Source organism: Bison bison, unplaced genomic scaffold (assembly GCF_000754665.1).
Source record: "Bison bison bison isolate TAMUID 2011002044 unplaced genomic scaffold, Bison_UMD1.0 scf7180017864376, whole genome shotgun sequence".
Lineage (NCBI taxonomy): Eukaryota > Metazoa > Chordata > Mammalia > Artiodactyla > Bovidae > Bison > Bison bison.
This window is the reverse complement of record NW_011494948.1, coordinates 13,026,632-13,046,637: the sequence shown is the minus strand read 5'-3', so window position 1 is coordinate 13,046,637 and position 20,006 is coordinate 13,026,632. Positions and strand designations below refer to the sequence as shown.

The following is a 20,006-nucleotide window of genomic DNA, read 5'->3' as shown; positions in this document are numbered from 1 at the left end:
TGGAGCCCCCCAAAAATAAAGTCTGACACTGTTTCCACTGTTTCCCCATCTATTTCCCATGAAGTGATGGGACCAGATGCAATGATCTTCGTTTTCTGAATGCTGAGCTTTAAGCCAACTTTTTCACTTTCCCCTTTTACTTTCATCAAGAGGCTTTTTAGTTCCTCTTCACTTTCTGCCATAAGGGTGGTGTCATCTGCATATCTGAGGTGATTGATATTTCTCCTGGCAATCTTGATTCCAGCTTGTGCTTCTTCCAGCCCAGCATTTCTCATGATGTACTCTGCATATAAGTTAAATAAGCAGAGTGACAATATACAGCCTTGACGTACTCCTTTTCCTACTTGGTACCAGTCTGTTGTTCCATGTCCAGTTCTAACTGCTGCTTCCTGACCTGCATATAGGTTTCTCAAGAGGCAGGTCAGATGGTCTGGTATTCCCATCTCTTTCAGAATTTTCCACAGTTTATTGTGATCCACACAGTCAAAGGCTTTGGCATAGTCAATAAAGCAGAAATACATGTTTTTCTGGAACTCTCTTGCTTTTTCCATGATCCAGTGAATGTTGGCAATTTGATCTCTGGTTCCTCTGCCTTTTCTCAAACCAGCTTGAACATCTGGAAGTTCATGTTTCATGAATTGCTGAAGCCTGGCTTGGAGAATTTTGAGCATTACTTTACTAGCGTGTGAGATGAGTGTAATTGTGCGGTCGTTTAAGCATTCTTTGGCATTGCCTTTCTTTGGGATTGGAATGAAAACTGACCTTTTCCAGTCCTGTGGCCACTGCTGAGTTTTCCAAATTTGCTGGCATATTGAGTGAAACACTTTCACAGCATCATCTTGTAGGATTTGAAATAGCTCAACTGGAATTCTATCACCTCCACTAGTTTTGTTCGTAGTGATGCTTTCTAAGGCCCACTTGACTTCACATTCCAGGATTTCTGGCTCTAGGTGAGTGATAACACCATCGTGATTATCTTGGTCATGAAGATCTTTTTTGTACAGTTCTTCTGTGTATTCCTGCCACCTCTTCTTAATATCTACTGCTTCTGTTAGGTCCATACCATTTCTGCCCTTAATTGAGCCCATCTTTGCATGAAATGTTCCCTTGGTATCTCTAATTTTCTTGAAGAGATCTCTAGTCTTTTCCATTCTGTTGTTTTCCTCTATTTCTTTGCATTGATCACTGAGGAAGGTTTTCTTATCTCTTCTTGCTATTCTTTGGAACTCTACATTCAGATGTTTATATCTTTCCTTTTCTCCTTTGCTTTTCGCTTCTCTTCTTTTCACAGCTATTTGTAAGGCCTCCCCAGATAGCCATTTTGCTTTTTTGCATTTCTTTTCCATGGAGATGGTCTTGATCCCTGTCTCCTCTACAATGTCACGAACCTCCGTCCATAGTTCATCAGGCACTCTATCTATCAGATCTAGTCCCTTAAATCTATTTCTCATTTCCACTGTGTAATCATAAGGGATTTGATTTAAGTCACACCTGAATGGTCTAGTGGTTTTCCGTACTTTCTTCAATTTAAGTAAAGCCTACTTAAATTTTAGTAAAGCCTACTAAATGTAAAGAGCCAACTCTTTGGAAAAGACCCTGATCCTGGGAAAGATGGAAGGCAAGAAGAGAAGCCAGTGACAGAGGATGAGATGGTTGGATGGCATCATTGACTTAATGGACATGAGTTTGAGCAAACTCAGGGAGACAGTGAAGGATAGGGAAGCCTTGCATGCTGAAGTCCATGGGGTTGCAGAGTCAGACATGACTTAGTAACTGAACAACTATATTTGGAAACCATTTGTATCCTGAACGCTATACGGTGAGCTCTTGGAAGCTCACATAACATGTCTTATGTATTAATGCATAGTACTGAGTCTAGTGCTTGTATTAAATAAATTAGATAATCATCAATTGGAGAAATTGCTTTGGACATAGATGAAATTCATCAGTACAGTGCTTCCCAAAATTTTTAAAAATGATGCTGCAGAGAGGCCTATCAGTGTATTCTAGTAGATCAGTATGCAGTTATTGATCGATCAATCTGTCTCTATTCCTTGTTTTCTCTTGTGAAGCATATAGTGGTCTTACAGATTTCATGGCCCTGATCAAACTGAGCAGTTGTGTGACCACAAGCAAGTGGGGCAGAGACCTGGTATCCATCTACTACCGATCCAGCAAGAAAGGGGAAAGAAAAGCTAATAAGTTTCCTTTGCTTTCAGATATATTTCACTTACCCTTTCATTTTTGTGAGTGGCTATACTGCAAAGCTGGGAGATAAGGAGTGTAAAAAGCTGCCTAGGCTTTCACAGCAAATCTATGCTACATCATCAGATGCAGCCTGGACTTTCTTACCTTCAGCCTCTTGGCAAGAGAAAAGACAAGGTCAGATTTTGGAGAAGAGGGTAGGCACTACATTTGCATTTTCATAACTCAAAAGATTTAGAGAGCAGTCATGTTTTAGAAACGCTTTGATAAATCTCCAATCTGACAGCCCCAAAGCCTCACTCCACCTTGGTAAGAGGAGTATACTTAGTTCAGATCCTATGAAAGCCTGGGTGAGATACCTCTTTCTTTAAACCAATCAGCATCCAAAGCCAAACAACTCATGGTTGAAAACTTACGAGGGCTCTTCTGACACAGCGGCTCCTTCTTCGAATTCTTGGGCTTGTTTGTACCATGGCAGCTTGGCCTCTACTGGAAGCTTTTCTGAGAATTCAGCACATAGAGACAAAAAAGGAGAGGTTAGAACCAATTTAGGATTTCAAGGAAATGCTATTTTCTCCTCCCCAGTTCTCAATTTTGTACTACCTAAAAGTTATGATGTTGGTAACTATAAATAATAGGTTTTCAGGTTAATTTCTGTGTATGAGTGCCCTTTATTATGTTGGAGAGTGAAGTCTTTTTATTATGAAAGTTATAACTCGAGGAGCGCAAAACGTATATAAAGAATCATCAGAGTATCTTTTCACTATTTCCTCTTGAAAAGATAGAGCACTATTTACCTTTTAAAACAAAATACAGTGGATTATATTGTGATATTTTCATAAATTCTAACTTGTTTTTCTTTTGCTTTTTGGCTAACTGTGATCTATGCCATACTGTAAAAAACAAAGAAAACTGCCACTCTGAAATTCTCAAAATGTTGCTTTAGACACCTGACTCATGCAATATCCACCAGACGTTCACTGACAATTGGAATATGAGGAACTTTGGGTCCACAAACCGTAATTTGGCTTGCTTCACATATTTATCTAGCTTTGGTCAAACAATTCAAAATAAGCTTCCTAACAACTTCCTGGAAAAAAGAAAAAACTGTGGAGGAGAAAAATAAAAAAAATAAAGAGTTATTTTTAGTTTTTAGAAAAACTAAAAATAACTGCTCCTACATAAGTAACTGCCAAGATTTGCACTCTGACATATTTATTAGGGTCATGTATAGGCATATTTGCCTTTATAGTATGAGCCAGTGAAGCTCTATCACCATTTTATAACATATAATTATAAAGATGAAAGAAATATGTCTGTATATGCATACACCATAGAATTATATAGCATTTTAATGATGTTTAGAGAGCCAGACTCACTACCTAGTTGTGAAAACACAGATTTTACAGTTACCCACAAACTGCTTTTCTTTCTCTGAAGTGGCTGGGTAAAGACGAACAAATGAAAAATGCATTATTTTAAGCTGGGGCATCACTTTTTATCCTCTATGTACAACAACCATTTAGAAAACAAAGCCAGTGAGAAATGTAAAACTGCCCAAGCCAAAAGGATTTACTAACATTTTGAACCCAGCAAAATCGTTCCAAATATACATACATAGTTTTATAACTAGCTCACCTCTCCAAAATAAAGGAACTCAGTCAATGAAGATGTCTATGACAGCTTGAATCATCCCTGTTTTTCAATAATGAGCATTCAGCTTAGCATGAATAGTAGGCTTGTAATATTTTACTGTCTTTTTGAATTGACTCTGCCAGCCGTATCAGTGGCCACTGATCCTCCTATATTTGAGGAAGCTAATGATACTCAAGAGCTGAAGGTAATATTCATGGAAAACTTACAACAGGCAAGGCAGTGGGTTGTAGACATCAATAGATTTATTCCAATTTTCCTTTCAAATTATGATTCTGGAATCCAGTTTCATGTTAATTTTTAATTTTAAAGCTTTCAATATAAAAAGCAACAACTTTTTGTTGTTGTTTTATGAGTATGAGGTAAGAAGGCTGAGCGCCAAAGAATTGATGCTTTTGAACTGTGGTGTTGGAGAGGACTCTTGAGAGTCCCTTGGACTGCAAGGAGATCCAACCAGTCCATTCTGAAGGAGATCAGCCCTGGGATTTCTTTGGAGGAATGATGCTAAAGCTGAAACTCCAGTACTTTGGCCACCTCATGCGAAGTATTGACTCATTGGAAAAGACTCTGATGCTGGGAGGGATTGGGGGCAGGAGGAGAAGGGGACGACAGAGGATGAGATGGCTGGATGGCATCACTGACTCGATGGACGTGAGTCTCAGTGAACTCTGGGAGTTGGTGATAGACAGGGAGGCCTGGCATGCTGCAGTTCATGGGTCGCAAAGAGTCGGACACGACTGAGCGACTGATCTGATCTGATGGTATATTTCATGCTTAGCCAAGCAGACAGTTTGGATTCACTGTTTTTTTTTTAAACTGAGGTGCAGTTAATTTACAATATTGTATCAGTTTCAAGTATATAGCAAGGTGATTCAATGATATACATACATATATTTATGTATATATATACCCACATTTATTGCTTAATTGATTTAAGCCCTCTCCCTTTTTTACTTGATGAATCTTACTGCTTTGTTTTTAATAGCAAGCAATGTGAATAGTAAATCACACATATACTTCTGTAATATCTTTATAATATCTCGCTTCAAGTAGATCTGATTTTTTTTTAGCAGCAGTCTTCCATTAATTTTCTGACTCAGGAGAGAATTCCATCAATACATAGTGCTTAAAACAATTTGCAAGCAAAACTATTGGAAAGACTTGTAGAAATAGTTAAGTCCATTTAGTAGAGTCTAAGTTACAAAGGATAGTTATAAAGAACACTTGGGATACTTAAAAATATTCCAAGGAACTGAAAACAGCAGTGAATACACACGGCCATGACAAGATTGGTTACAGAGCCCCTGTCAAGTTACCTTTGGGTTTATAGCAGGGAGTGGGTATGACGCATTCCTCTTTTATGTGGGGCTTGGTTTTGGGGCTACAGCCTCCGGTGTGCACTTCCCGATGGTCGATGCAGAGGACCACACGGTACCTGAGGCCCTGGCCACACGTCACTGTGCACTGGAAGGAGAACGCAAGAAAGCAGACTCATAGGCAAAGCCTTGTTTACTGTTCCTCACATCCCACCTGAGACTCTTTAAAGGGCTGCTTTTACAGAAGGGCTCCTGGTGGCTTTATATCACTTCTTACTAGTCATGGGATCTTTGTTCTATTTGGCTATTTTGGGGTAAAGGCGGCTGAATTTTAAATCATTTGCAATTTCTTCACTTTGGATTAGTCAGTTAGCCGTTCTTAAGCACACAGTATGTGCAAAGTCCCAAACCAAGCAGTGAAGAGAAGGAGGAAAGAAATGATAGAGTGTGCCCGATTTTTGATTACCAAGACTGCATGTTAATTTTATTCAGTCATTTTGCTAATGATTGTTAGGTCTAAAGTATGAAAAATGCCAGCTCCCACGTGGACATTAAATTTTTTAAATTTCCATCATAGCTAATTTATATTGCAGCATGGCTGATCCAACTGATAACCATGGCATGGAAAAATGATGAAAGGAACTAATTCAAGGGCCAGATGTAGACAGCACCTTCAGTGGTTCTACATGCCTGGGAGCAAGTCTAGATAGAAAGAGACATCACAGCTCTAATCTGCAGCCACAAAGCCACAAGGCCATGTGAGTAACCTGTGGCCATCTCTGTGGCCAAGGACACATCTTTCCATCTCACCTTTCCATCTCCTTTGCCACTTCGCACCTTTTGACACTAGAATCCAGGAGCCCCCCAATTAATGTTTTATGTTTAAGCTGCTGCAGTGTCTTTCCTAATATCTAGACTATTTTCGTTTTAGTTAATCCTCCTTCACCTCCATTCTAAGTACATTGCTATTTTCATCTTTTTTTCTCAGTGAATAATAGACATAGTTTTCATCTTAATCCACTGAAGACACTTTTTTGGACATAGACAAAGTATAAGAAACAAAAAATGAAATCAAACTTTTGGTCTGCTGTGCTCAACCATCAGAACAGCTTACACAACTTCAGGCTCATTCAGCCTCAGCTACTCATGGCAGACCTTTGCCTCCCCTTGTTACTTAAGAGAACATTATGGGGAGTGAGAGTGGCTTCTTGAAGTCACTTGAAGAAAAAGATGTGTGTGTATATGCATGCATGCTAAATATACATATACATACATATATATATATATATATTTTTACTTTTCCTACTCATTTACTTTTGGCTGTGCTTGATTTGGGGTAAGCCTACTCCAGGGTCTATACAGGTAGGCATCTAGATGCCTCAGATGGAGAAGTGGGGAGGTGGACAGAGTAGCTGGTGGGGTGATGATGCGGAGAGGGAAGAATGGACTTACTCTCCTAATGAACAAAAAAAGAAGTCACAGTTACCGGAGACCACTCCTGTGCCAGCCATTTAGGGCAGTCAAAAATGTTGCAGGGCTGCACGGTGGGCATCTTAGGGGTATACATGCATTTCCACTCTTCCGCTGAGCTGACATGCCCCTGGATGTCCTCCTCCACACAGGAAACTGCCCGGCTCTGGATGCCCCCCCCACATGAGGAGGAGCACGCGGTCCATGGGGTGGCCTCCCACCTACAGAAGCAAGGGGAGTCATCAGGGCAAACCCGCACACTGCCCACCTCCTCCGTGAGCTTTCCCACCACTCCCTCCCCAGTACCCATCAGGGCAATAGGTTCTGAGAGGCTGAGCTCTAGAGAACCGAAAGCCAGTGATTGCCCAAAGTCTGCTGAGTCAGAGAGGATTCCATGCTGGCAAAAGTGTTCTGTCAACCTTGAAGCTCTACACAAATGTAAGAAATTGCTCTGAGAACTGTCTACAAGGCTATCTGTGGGGACCATCACTTACTCAAAAGAGGGCTATTCAGTACTTTTCCTTATGGTTTCAGTATATATTCTCTCTGTATGTGTATTTGTGTGTGTGTATGTGTATATATGTATAATATTTATATTATTTTATATTTTATAAATATATATTTGCATCTATCCAACATCTATGTGTCTAAATATCTATCTTAAGACTAAAATTGGTTAATCAATTAACTCTAATAGTTTTTACCTGAGCTAATATTCTCACTTTCAGTGTAATACTTCATTACTTAGCTTCTGGGTACTTTTACTTGAGGAGCTCATGAAAGATCAAGGTAAACTAAACACCCTTTCTCCCTTGGTTCTACGGTCATCAACTTTGGGACTGCATGGATTCAGTATAATTCTGATGTTCAAACTGTATCATCATTAAGGAGCCAAAGTGTCAATATAGGTGTTACCTACGTGTTCCCTAGTTGCTGGGGTGAGGTACTGACAGTCAGCACTCCTCCAATCAAGAACTCCTGGAACTACGAAAAGTTTGGCTTTGGTTCAAAAGCTCATGGCATTGGAATCTACGTATTCAGTGAAGTAAGGGGAAAAATAACAATGTTGTCAATGGCATTTAAGAGAATTTCACTGATTTTTCAATTCTCTCTACAGCTTGATGCATTTGAGACAAGAGGCAGAGAGATATCTTTGCCTGATTCTTCTTGGAGGTTTAGAGAATGTCAAATTTGTAAGAACAGAAACGCAGGGGCTAGTTTTTCTTTCTTGCCTATCTAGTCTGCTTGTTTATGAGGACTGCTAAGGAACTCTAAGAATTTCTCTTAAAATTATGAGAGATACCATTTTAATGAGAGAGAAATAAAATGTCAGCAAGTTGATCCACTTGAATAGTTAAATCTAAAAACACTGCACAGGCATGCCGTGGAGATGTGAACTACCCTTTACATGGGATTTCATGTGTGTTGTGAGCCTGATTTCTCTTTTGCATGAGCCTGGATAACATGTTTCCCACTTACAGAGAATTTTCCTCCACAATTCTCTGTACTGTTCAAGTCTAGGCAACAACTGTTATCTTCACTGCCAACAGCCCAAACATGCTGCCAAATACAATATTTTCCTTTGTATATTTCCCCAGGAGACACAGAAGAAAATGTTATTATGGGGAAACTGAGGCTCTCTGGTTAGTCCTTTGGAGAATCTCTGTTCCCATTCAAGAGAAGGAAGCAGCTCTGTAGAGTTTCTCTTCCAAAAGGGTGAGACCAATTCTCATTTGTCTCCATGTAAATCTCTGGAGAGCTGGAAGTGGATAACAGGTCTGATTCAGACTAAAATTAAGCTGAACATATAAGTATCAATTCACATTAGACTCACATTGACAGTGAACTGGGAATATGCTTTTGAATGGGCATTTAATCTCTTAAAACATTAAGATGCCATAAAAAGAGCACATTTCCTAATTGGTACTCTAACATCCCTAAAGTTGACCCTTCTGAAGAGAGAGTGATTAATTTCTGTCTCAACACTTGGACCTGATCCATGGTGTAATTTCATAAACAGTAATAAGTATCCTTTTCATTGTCAGTGATCATAGAAAGACAAATGATGTTAATATTATTCCAGGTATTTATAGTATGGTTCCAGGATTAACTATAGTTCTATATGTGAAAAACTATAATGCGGATCCTTGCATAATAATAGGATTATGTGGAATTTCAAAGCAAAACATCTTTGTTCTTTAAAGAAAGTATAACAAAAGCTCAGAGAGGACATCAGTTAGGATATCTCAAAACAGGGACCAGGTAAGTATTTGGAAAATATATATATATATCCAAGAATCTTGCCCTAGAAGAATAACAGATGAGGTCATATATTTTAACTCCTTTTTAAAGTCCATTGTGTATTTAGTTTAAGAAATTCTCAAAATTAATGATTACGTGGAAAAATTGCAAATATTAATTATAAATTAAAGATAATTCATCAGACTGTGTTCTTAAATTATATTCAGATATGATTATAGTCAAAGACTGAAAGCAAGAAAAAACAATTAAAAATTCATTCACTGTGTTTTGTATCTATACTTGTGGTCTTAAACACATTGAAATAATTTCAGTATGCAGTCTTGATCAGTAAGTAGCTGCCCTCTGAGAAACATTTTGAGTCTTTATTCTTCTTAAGAAAGAAGAATATCCATAGAAATATTCATAGAAATAGCTTCCATTTACTAAGGCTTTATCACTAAAGCAGAATATCTAACTTCAGAATTAATTTAGTAACAGAAGTGCATGGGCTAAGAAATATAGTCTGTCGTCTAGTTGTCTTTTCCCATTGTGATGCATGGACAGGCCAAAGTGTGCATAAGACAGGGTGCAAGCAAACATCAAGCATGTTCATCTCAATCTGTCACTAAGAATACATCTTCAGGCACTTGGGGGACATCCGAATATATAAGAAATCAAGTTTAACCTAGGACAGGCATTAGTCACACCAGAGAAATATAAACAGGAGAGACCATAGACATGAAAGAAATTGAGGAGTACCATTACAGGACAAACATCAACTTGATGTTCTTACCCCTGACACCCAACTATGCCTTTATCTCGAATCACATGGCCTTTGCACAGCCAGGTACATGTGTCCTATGAATACTTACTTTACAGATATGGGGGTTGAAATCAAAGAAATCTTGGTTCAGTTAAATTGATATTTCTCTGTTTTCATTCCATTTTTTTTTCATGTTTGGTTCTGGATCAAACCAGCAAAAGGATACAACAGTAGCATTCTAAAGTCATTTATTGTCTTTATCAATATAGGCATAGGAAAAAGGGAGGGAGCTGATGAATGAAGTAACTCTTCAGTGAAAAACATTTAAAAAAAATCCCTAAGCAATTATATATAGCATTAACCAAGTGCCCCCTTTCTTTACGCCACCATTAAAATGGTGAAAAGTAAGTTTCATGCCAGTCACTGGCAGTATCTAAGTAGAGCCTGGATAACACTTACATTGGTTTATATGTGTGTGCGTGTGTATGTACGCTGCTGCTGCTTAGTCTCTCAGTCGTGTCTGACTCTTTGTGACCCTATGAAGTGTAGCCTGCCAGGCTCCTCTGTCCATGGGATTCTCTAAGCAAGAATACTGGAGTGGGTTGCCATGCCCTCCTTTAGAGGATCTTCCTGATCCAGGGATCAAACCCCAGTCTCCTGCATTGCAGGCAGAATCTTTATTGCTGAGACACCAGGGAAGCCCATGTACATGTGTGTGTATACATATATGTATATATACACACATACATATATTGGAATGCATCTACAGTGAGTGGTGAAAGTTGCTCAGTTGTGTCAGACTCCTTGTGATCCCATGGACTATACAGTCCACGGAATTCTCCAGGCCAGAATACTGGAGTGGGTAGACTTTCCCTTCTCCAGAGGACCTTCCTGAACCAGGAATTGAACCAGGGTCTCCTGAATTGCAGGAAGATTCTTTATCAACTGAGCTATGAGGGAAGCATCTGCAGTAAATACACATTCATGCCTATTTGTGTAAATATATGTGTTTATACATGTGTGCTGAGTGGATGTGAAGAGTGGGAGAATGAAGCATCATTGGGCAGCTGAACTAAAAAACCTCAAGGTCCCCTTTTTGTACTTCAATTCAAATTATTTGAAGATTTTCAATCAAACTTTGCTTTATTTTACAGTTCCAAATATAATTATTTTGGGGGCTTTGCTTAGTTTGAGATGGAACAAACCACCATGGATTATTTCCAACTATTTGTGATCTGATTTAAACCTTGGGTTCTAAACAGCAGCTAACTCTCTGAAGTCCCAGTGAGTGAGGACAACAGAGCAAAGGTCTTGCTTAGCACAGAGGTGGCTTCAAACCCAAGTCTAATTTCTGCTCTCTGGGGGGCTGTTTCTAAGGTGGCAGGCGATATGCTCAGTAGCTAGCATGTTTTTCAGCTTCTCCAGTTTTCTTATAAATATATTAATAAAGAGAATAAGTTCTTTGAAAAGTTTCTCAGTCACTTTAATGATATTTTCTAGTTTTAGAAAATACTGTACTTTAAAAAAGCAATGCAGTACCTGGAATATTCTGTTTTGGAAAATAACAAAACTCCCCTCCCCATCAAATGTTATGAACAATAAAGATATGAAAAAACTGCCTTTTTGTATTTAATGATAATTTCTCTGGAACAAAAAGAAGGATATTCAAAGCCCCTATGCAGAGTAATACCACATCTGGAATTTCACATTTGCGGTATTTGGATAATAATTCAGGCAGTGTTTGTTTAACAGTTAGCAACAGTGCTTTAATGACTAGGGTCCTATTGCAGAGGAAACACAGAAAAGGACAAAGGGAGTGAAAGAAAGACATAACACAAACCCATACACTGTATCTAATCAGAGTGAATTACTGTGTCCACTGCAATGTAATCCAATCCTATCTTAAAACGGTTTTTGAATGACAAGCTTACAGTCTGAGCAGACCAGTGTTATTCAAAAGCAAAGTTCAGGAGGGATTGCAAAATGTACTATCTACCATCTTATTTTTTTACAGAAAAACACAAAATCTAGTATATATATAAGAAGCAGAAGACTGAGTTACTAATTCTAGCATCAGGATGATTGATTTACGTACCGAGGAAGGGGATGGTAGATGTCATAGGGCATGATCTGCTTGTATCCGTCACTGTTAGGAACAATAATGCCAACCCTCTGAGTAGAAGGTACACACAATAAAATAAACACTAAATGATTACATTAAACAATTTTTTAGACAAATGCAAAATAACATTAATAAATTGTCTCTAAAAAAACAACACTAAAACAGTTCAATATCTTTATGCTAGCATCCATTTGAGGATGGGGCAAGTTCTTTGACAGGGCACCGTTTACTATAATTAGTTCTCTGATCCAAGCAGGAAATACCAGGGGAAAGGGTGGTGGCAAGAAAACTTGGCACCTCATCATTAACTATGACACAATAAGCTTGTAAATGTTCTTTAATCCCCCCAATTATACATCCTATGAGGTCATTATGATCATCATTATTAATGTTACTTCCAGATGCTCACCAAGCAATTTTATAGTTACTGTCTTGCTCCTGATGAAAGAGAGCTATATGTAAGAGTATGTACCTGGGGACTGACAATACTACGTACCGTGCATTAGCAAACAGGTAATGCACTTTTGGCAGATCTAAGGACCTGAGTAAAATCTGGAGAGCAGCCACTTGGTTATATTAAAAAGGGTAGGGGAACGAGTGAACACAGTAGGCAACTATCAACAAAAGCACATTACCTACCAAAACAAAGGTAGGGCAGTTAAAATGAGATAATAAAGATGAAACATCTTTTTTGGTGGTCTATAAAATGTGATATGGTGTTAACTGGTGGTGGTTGTGATTGTTTTGACTGTTGTTAGTATATCTGGTGCCCTGGGAAACCTGTGAGATTTAAAGATAAAGACTAAAGAAGCCAGAAGAAATGATATTTTAGGCTATATGGCTAATGGATTCACAAGATATGATATTATAGGCTATGTGGGAGTCCTCAGAAGCCTTTAGGACTCTAATAAAGTACAGGAACCTACCTCACTGATTTCAAGTAAAGCCTCCAATTGACAAGACTTTCTTCTTGCTGGGCCCCCTAACTTGTGGGAGATTTATGACTCGTGAATCTCAGATAAAAGGGCTAGTACAACAAACTCTCTATCAAGAGTGGGAGACTGAGCTCAATCCGTGGATGTCATGTATTTGCTGGGGCAAAGCATGGTAGGTCGTGAGCACTTATTTTACAACTGGCAAATGATAGCAACTTCCTCTTCTGAAAACTGAAGGAACTCACGTATTCTAATCTGGGATGAATGGGTGAGTATATATTTATATATCCATATTCAGTAAAATGTTAATGTAAAAATGAACACATTAAGACTCACTTTGATCTTATGCTCTGATACAGAATGATATAGCATGTGATTTTAATACGGCTAGCAAATCTAAGCTTTTGGGTAGAAACAGTGAGCTAGGTGTACTATGGAACAGAAAGAAAAAAAATAGTACTGGCTGGACCTCATGACAGATAAGAAGGAAAGACGGAGTAATAAAAAGGGTAGTTCCTGGAGAAATTACTAAAAGGTAAGGGAAAATTAAGTTTGAGAGAAAATGGGAAACAAATCTTTGAATGTAGATTTCTCAAGAAGTACAAACATTGGAGAACTAATTTAGTTATCTCACATGACTGAGTTTTCTTTAGTTGATTTGAATGACTAAAGGTATTCACTTGTATGATTAAGTTTTCATGGTACATGTATGTGCGCTAGCCTTCAGTAACAATGTTCATGAGAATGAATGATGCCTTTAGAGGAAGCTCAAAATTGCGCGACTCTTAACGAACACAAGAATGGGATGAATATTATTAACATTAAACTTTCCTCCATGTTTTTCCAAGATACAGAAACATCCTATTCGTTTTGGTCTTATTTTGACAAGAAATCAGATATGAAAGGTAACTCCTGTCTTTTGTTAGGATCATGTGACCATGTCCCAGTAATTCTGCCTAATCATTAAGGAAAATTTTTTTCTAAAAGAACTGTTTTTGATAGAATTCCAACCTTCCAAAGTTCTTCTACTAACCGAGGTCTGATAGTAGATAATTAAGGACTGCATAGAACTGACTTTGCAGTTATATTTTTGCTAACCCTAGTATCTTTTCTCATGCCTATATCCAGATCTAAATGCAGAAATGTATATGGCAGCCTTCTTTCCTGGAAAGATTTATAGTTATGATTTGTCATTCTGAATATTAGAATGAACTGTTGCAGATCTCTGCCAACTGATTTATCTGCTGATGATATTTAAAATGGAAGTACTAATATTGAAGGAGACAGGCTAGAAGAAAAGAAGGGGAAAAAAGAGGGAGTTATAGAATTCAAGATGTTGGGCTTCGCATTGGACTGATTTAGAAATTATGTTTCTGTTTGAACAAGAAGCTTTAAATCTGGATTCAGCAAAACTATAGCTATATTTGTCTTTCTATGGCATAGGTCATGGTGAAGACTCATAAAATGATTCCATGGCACCTGTGAAAACAGAAAGATATCAAAACAATGGTACTCTGTCCAGTCCTGTTGATGCATATTCATGTGCATGGGCTCCGCTCTCTCTTGGGGTTTATGCCATGGCCCTGGCCTTTCACCACACTGTCACAGAAGGCCAGGCAGTGCTGCCTAAACTCTACTTTCTATTGCTCACTCTTAAGGCACTTAATCTTTCTCTTAGACAAAGTGTACCTACTGAAGAATGATGAAAAAGAACGTCATTTAGGGACTCTAAGAAGTTCTTCTTTCCATGCTTAGGTCTTGCTTTGCGTGTGCATGTGTGTGCATGCATGTGTATGTATGTATTCAGACATGTGTCTGAATATAGGAGGGGGTGGGGAAGGAGGCAAAAATAATTTAAAAAATGATCATAAGGGAAAATAGAATGAATAGTTGGTTTGGGGGTAAAATGATTCATTCTCCATTGCCTTCACTATTCTGACTGCTCATGTAATTTCTATGTAGGACAGTGACCCAATTCCACCTAAAGTCTCCCACATCAGGGGTCATGATGGGAAGAAGAGAAGATGAGATGAAGAAGGGGTCACCATGAACTCATGTGGTATAAGTAGAAGAAAGACTCGCACATCATCCTCTCATAGCTCGTGTCCAGTGACACTAGAATGCTCCCTGTCATGACAAATTTATAGAAAGAAATAGTATGCAGTATATAACATGAAGCCTTTTGAACCATTTTTTAATGACATGGAAAATGTTCAAATGCAATGTCAACTGAAAAAATCCAGTACAAAATAGAATAGACAATGTAATCCACAATACAAATAAAACTCATGTATATATTGTCTATATAATCATTTTTGTAAAGTCTATATATATGTGTATGTATGTGCGTACAAATATATTAGAAAAGGACTGAAAGCAGTTGTTAGTTCCTGGTGTTTAGATTAAGGGGTTTTTTTTCCCTTTCTTCCTTTTTATGCTTGTCTATTTTCAGGAATTAGAACATTTAAGTAAAACAAAATTCAACTCTGAGAAAGAAAAAGACAGAAACATTTGAAAGCATGATCTAAATGGATGAAATGAGGCTGTCATCTCAATTCCCACATATCATTTAAAGATGATTGAGTCTGTGTCCTGAAACCATCTCAGGAGCTATTTTAGGACAATATCCTTGACTTTAAAAATCAAGCCATATTCAGGCTCACACTACTCAGGTGTGAAATTTACTTATTGTGATAAATCTTTCTTTCCAAGAAAAGCCCTAATATAACTATTAATTCCACGAGCATCTAATTTGCCAGGTTCTGGGTTCTTCTGGAAAAGAATCATAAGGAGCCGCTTTCATGGCTGCAACACTCCCTTTCAATGCATCTCTCACAACCTCTTGCCTCTTCTCTGGGGCCGCAGAGCCTCATTTCTGACATTCTGACAGCTGGCTGTGCTCTCAGTTTGTCAAACTCATCGTTTTCAGACAATTCATTATCTTCCCCTGCAAAGTGTCTCTTCTCCTGTGGTCACTGTTACTGTTCAGAACACTGCCCTTCTCCCACCCACCCTGGCTGGGCAATATGGGTCATCATTTCTTCCTCTCTTTCCCATGTTCCCTACAGACACTGAGTTCTTCCAGTTGTGATGTCTGCCAAATGTATTTCTCTGACGTGAATCTAGGCCCCTTTGCATTATCCTCCTAACAGATCTCTCTGCCTGCAGGCACTGCCTGCTCCAATCCAGCTCACTATTGTCATAGCAACAGATACTTTACTTCCCAGTGATGTCCATAACACCTGGTGAAATCAAGTGCTACCTCTTCTAAAGCCTGTCCTTATGTTTCCTCTCAACATCTAGCCAGACAATTTTCTCTTCCTTTTTCAAACATCCATAGCACAAGCTCCCCTCATCACTTCTAACTGCCTACTAACTTTTAACCATGTAAACATTTTCTTTCGTTTAACACCATGGGACAAAATCCATATTGGTTCTTTTTTTTAAATTTAATTTTATTTTTTAACTTTACAATATTGTATTGGACTCCATATTGGTTCTTTACTCTATCTTTTAACACAGTTCTCTGCACAGAGGCAGTTAGTAAATAATCAGCCAATGAAATCATGCCATTGACATGCATACATAAAAGCAAGCAATACAACTACCATCCTGAATGAAAGAAAGCAAATGAGCAAGGTTAAAGAAACTCCTAAACAAGCTGCACTAAAGATGCCGCACGTCTCTAGTCCCACTCCTTGTTTTTTTGCTAGCTCTGCCATCTGTGTTAAGGGCAGACTATTTTAGAGACTGCTTTGGCTGCTCTGCAGGCAGGGGTGACTGGGTGACCTGGGACAGAGGAAGATAGTTGAATGGCAATTGTGTTTCTAAGCTGCTTGGCTAAACTCTACATCTCTTCTGTTGGGCATCTCCCAGAAACAGCCATGACGGTTTTTAAAACAATCTTCTCTTCCCTGTTTGTCTCATGTGTCTTTTCAGAGAGCATGCTGTTTCGTAACTGTTCAACTCAACTTCCCCTGGGCAGTGTTGTGGTCCAGATTCTGGTTGACTTGAACTTGCCATGGTACCAAGCACAGAACTTGGCACAGGATTGGTACTCAGTAAAAACATGAATGAAATTGTGGGTGGTGGGAACAGTTCTGGCACAGAAGAGAGTAATCTCTCAACAACTACAAGGCAATAGAAACCAATCTCTTCCTAAGCAACTGTTTATAATGGGGGAGGAGAAAAGTAATAAAAAGTTGGAAGAGACTCAAGCATCTGCTTTCTCATGAGTGGCAGAATACAAAATAGCATGGTGTAATGAGGACAGGGGCCCCCTGAGGAATTGGGAGATACAAGCTCTGTTCTCTACTCAGCTAATTCTCTTTCTGAGTGACTTTTGAGTGCATTACGTTTGGACTTTTGCATTGGTTTTCTGCAAAATCTAAGTATTGTATGAAATCAGGAGCTTTATGATGAAGAACGAGTGCCTGGAAACCTATCTCATGGAACTCTATCTTATCTGTCCCGTTTGTACTGGCTGCTGAGGACAGAATTCAGAGTTCTGTGGTCCACAGACTGAAAACCACTAAACTAGGTACTCAACTCAAAAGCTCTCCTATTTGAAATTTGGTTACTTTATGAAACCCTGCAGGTTTGCCTGTCATTTAGAGAGGCAAATTAGGATCTAGAAAACAAGGAAACATTCTATAAATAGGTTAAAAACTTTTTTCAACATGGTACCTACCACATGGTAACATGGTACCTATCAACATTCATTTATCTTTAAGAACCAGACCAAAAGAACCCTGCTTCACTGTCCAGGATTTGAAAACATTTTAAACATATATATTCATTTCTTGCTATAGGACCAACTAATGGAGAGTTTTTGATCATTTGATCCAAAATATCATAATTTCCTCACAACGATATTTCCATGGTTAAATGTTCTTGATATCAATGAATGTAATTTCAGAATTGCTTTTAAATAAATGTGCTGTGCGGGCTGTGGAGGTCTATAGTGGGCTTAAACCAGATCTTATGGGTTGCCGAAGGCATCCTGCAACACCAGCAATTGGGTGATCAGAGTTCATGTAATACAGGAGGTTTCCTGGATTAGGTTCATGATTCAGCTTTTCTTTGCCCACCCTGACTTGGAGCAGGTCTCATAATCTCTTTGGGCTTTAGTTTTTTGTCTGTAAATACAGATGATTATCTCTGTCTTACTGACCTCCTAGAGAAGGTATAACTGAACAGAGTTAAAGGATGTGAAAGCACTGTAGAAACTTCAAGTAGAAGTAACAATGGCAAGAAGCCATTTTATAGGATTGGTTCTCAGTAACGATAACTGAATTTTGTTGAGTGCTTGGCATCCTGCAAGGAGCTTTACATGCATCATCCTATTTACTCCTTATAGTTACTCTATGACAGGAATACTACATTCATTTGACAGATGGCAAAGCTAAGGCCTAGGGAAATTCAGTAAAGTTAGTAAAGCCAAACTGATAGATTGAAGTTAAAAATGAGAAGGATGATAATACCTGTTCTATTCACTCACAAATTAATTAAAAGAACTCCATAAATAATTATTCTTTACATATACAAAGTGATCATTATTATTAGTGATGAGCTGGCTCGGTGGAATAACTGAATTGTCCCAATAAATGAGTTAGAGCTGATTGCCTGGATTCTCTGATGATGGATATGAGGTCTATAAACCTGGGACGGGTATGACGATGCTGTCTAAACAGCAACAGAATTCTGCTTTATTTATCTCATCATAAATGTATGAAAGTGCAAATGAGATTTTACAATGGTATTTTTTAATTGCTCTTTCATGAGGTTGAGAGAAAAGAAGGAAGTTATCACTTCTCTAGATAATTTGCCTATTTTAATAAAACAAGAGCTTTGTGACTAGGAAAACATTTCATGATACTTTAACTGCTTACTGAATAAACCACTTTTTAGCTCTTACACTGAGTTCTCCCGTTTTGGAGATAGACAAGGTATAAACCCCATGAAGATTAAAAGGCAATGTCTCACAGATGGTTAAGTGGTTGAGTGGAGATTTTAGATAATGACACATTGAGATTTTAGGAGTTGCTAATTATCTTAATTTCTCGGGGTCATATTTATTAAAAAATCTGATAAATATGAATTGCTTTCATGAAGCTATTTCCTAGGAATTTGTACTTTTTGTTGCTAAAACAACAACAGAGGATTATCTTTATAGCCCCATATACAATTTTAGAGTTCCAACTCCTATCATGGAGGAGAAAGCTGATTTTTTGGTGAGTTTAGGAGTTTCTCTGAAGTAACATCAACATTATCATAACCGTGATCTTAGTCATAATAGCTGCGGCCACTAATATTTATTGAGTGCTTATCATGTGTCAGGCACTCTGCTAAGCTCTTTAAAAGTATTACACCATTTATTCCTCATGACAACTCTATGAGGTAAGTAGCTATTATTCTTACTTCAGAGGATGAGAAAACTGAGGCTTAGCGAGAACAAGTAATTCGCCAAAGGCTACTCAAACCAGTAAGTGACAGAACCAGGATCTCAAGCCAAGCTGTGTCGCTCCAGAGCTGCCTTCCTAGTCGCCATGGTACCGTAATGACCACTGTATCGCCACTGGACTAGTCAGTCACCAAGCGAGTGTGACCGGGTTTTACACGTCCACTGCACACACTGCCACTCACCATGCAGATTTCTCTTGCCTCAGGATTTCAGTTGCATTAGGATTCAGTTCTGAGCTTTTGTTCACACTTTGGTCCATGGCCAGGGGTGGCTTATGCAATGTGCTGTCAAATTAAGTGGAGCTGGACAAAAAAGTCCACTTGAACTCACCAAGAACTGCAACTTGGGGTATACAAGTTTGGGCATTTGCTTAGGACTGTTGCTCTGAATTCCTTGAGGGGAGGGAGAATCTGGATGTAGTTTCAGCAAAAACCAGATTTGTTTGCTAATGACTGTGACCATGATAGTGTGATGAGTGAGAGCAGTTTTCGCTTGAACGACCCTTGCCAATTTAAGCCCCTTCATTACTGCCTTGGAGAGAAAAGCAGAAGTCTGTGCCAAAAAAAAAAAAAAAATACTGAAAAGGTGGTTTTCTGATCTTCTCACAAACAATGTCTTGCACAATTTCCCCCAGACAGCCTTAACAGTCTCACCAGTCTCCTAGACTGAGATATGTATGGTCAAAGGTAGCTTTTTTTTTTTTTTTACACTGAAAGATACTCAGAAAACATAAGGTGCTTATTAGTGGAACTAAAACTATGCCTTTTTAGGTTTTTGCTGAACCACGGGCATACATTTGGAAACTTTCTGGCTACATGGTCGACTTTACCCTTGGACC

General features: G+C 38.5%; 1 protein-coding gene across 1 annotated transcript in view; it reads right to left on the bottom strand.

Annotated features, from left to right (window-relative positions):
- The window catches only part of ADAMTSL1 (ADAMTS-like 1), a 496,626-nt gene that overhangs the window by 247,287 nt on the left and 229,333 nt on the right, over positions 1 to 20,006 (bottom strand). Inside the window, exons 10-13 of the mRNA XM_010857061.1 lie at positions 11,744 to 11,794; positions 6,661 to 6,865; positions 5,175 to 5,322; positions 2,622 to 2,706 (exon numbers count right to left, since the gene is read on the bottom strand). Of these exons, the coding sequence (XP_010855363.1) occupies positions 2,622 to 2,706; positions 5,175 to 5,322; positions 6,661 to 6,865; positions 11,744 to 11,794 (489 nt within the window). The remainder of the gene's footprint in view (positions 1 to 2,621; positions 2,707 to 5,174; positions 5,323 to 6,660; positions 6,866 to 11,743; positions 11,795 to 20,006) is intronic.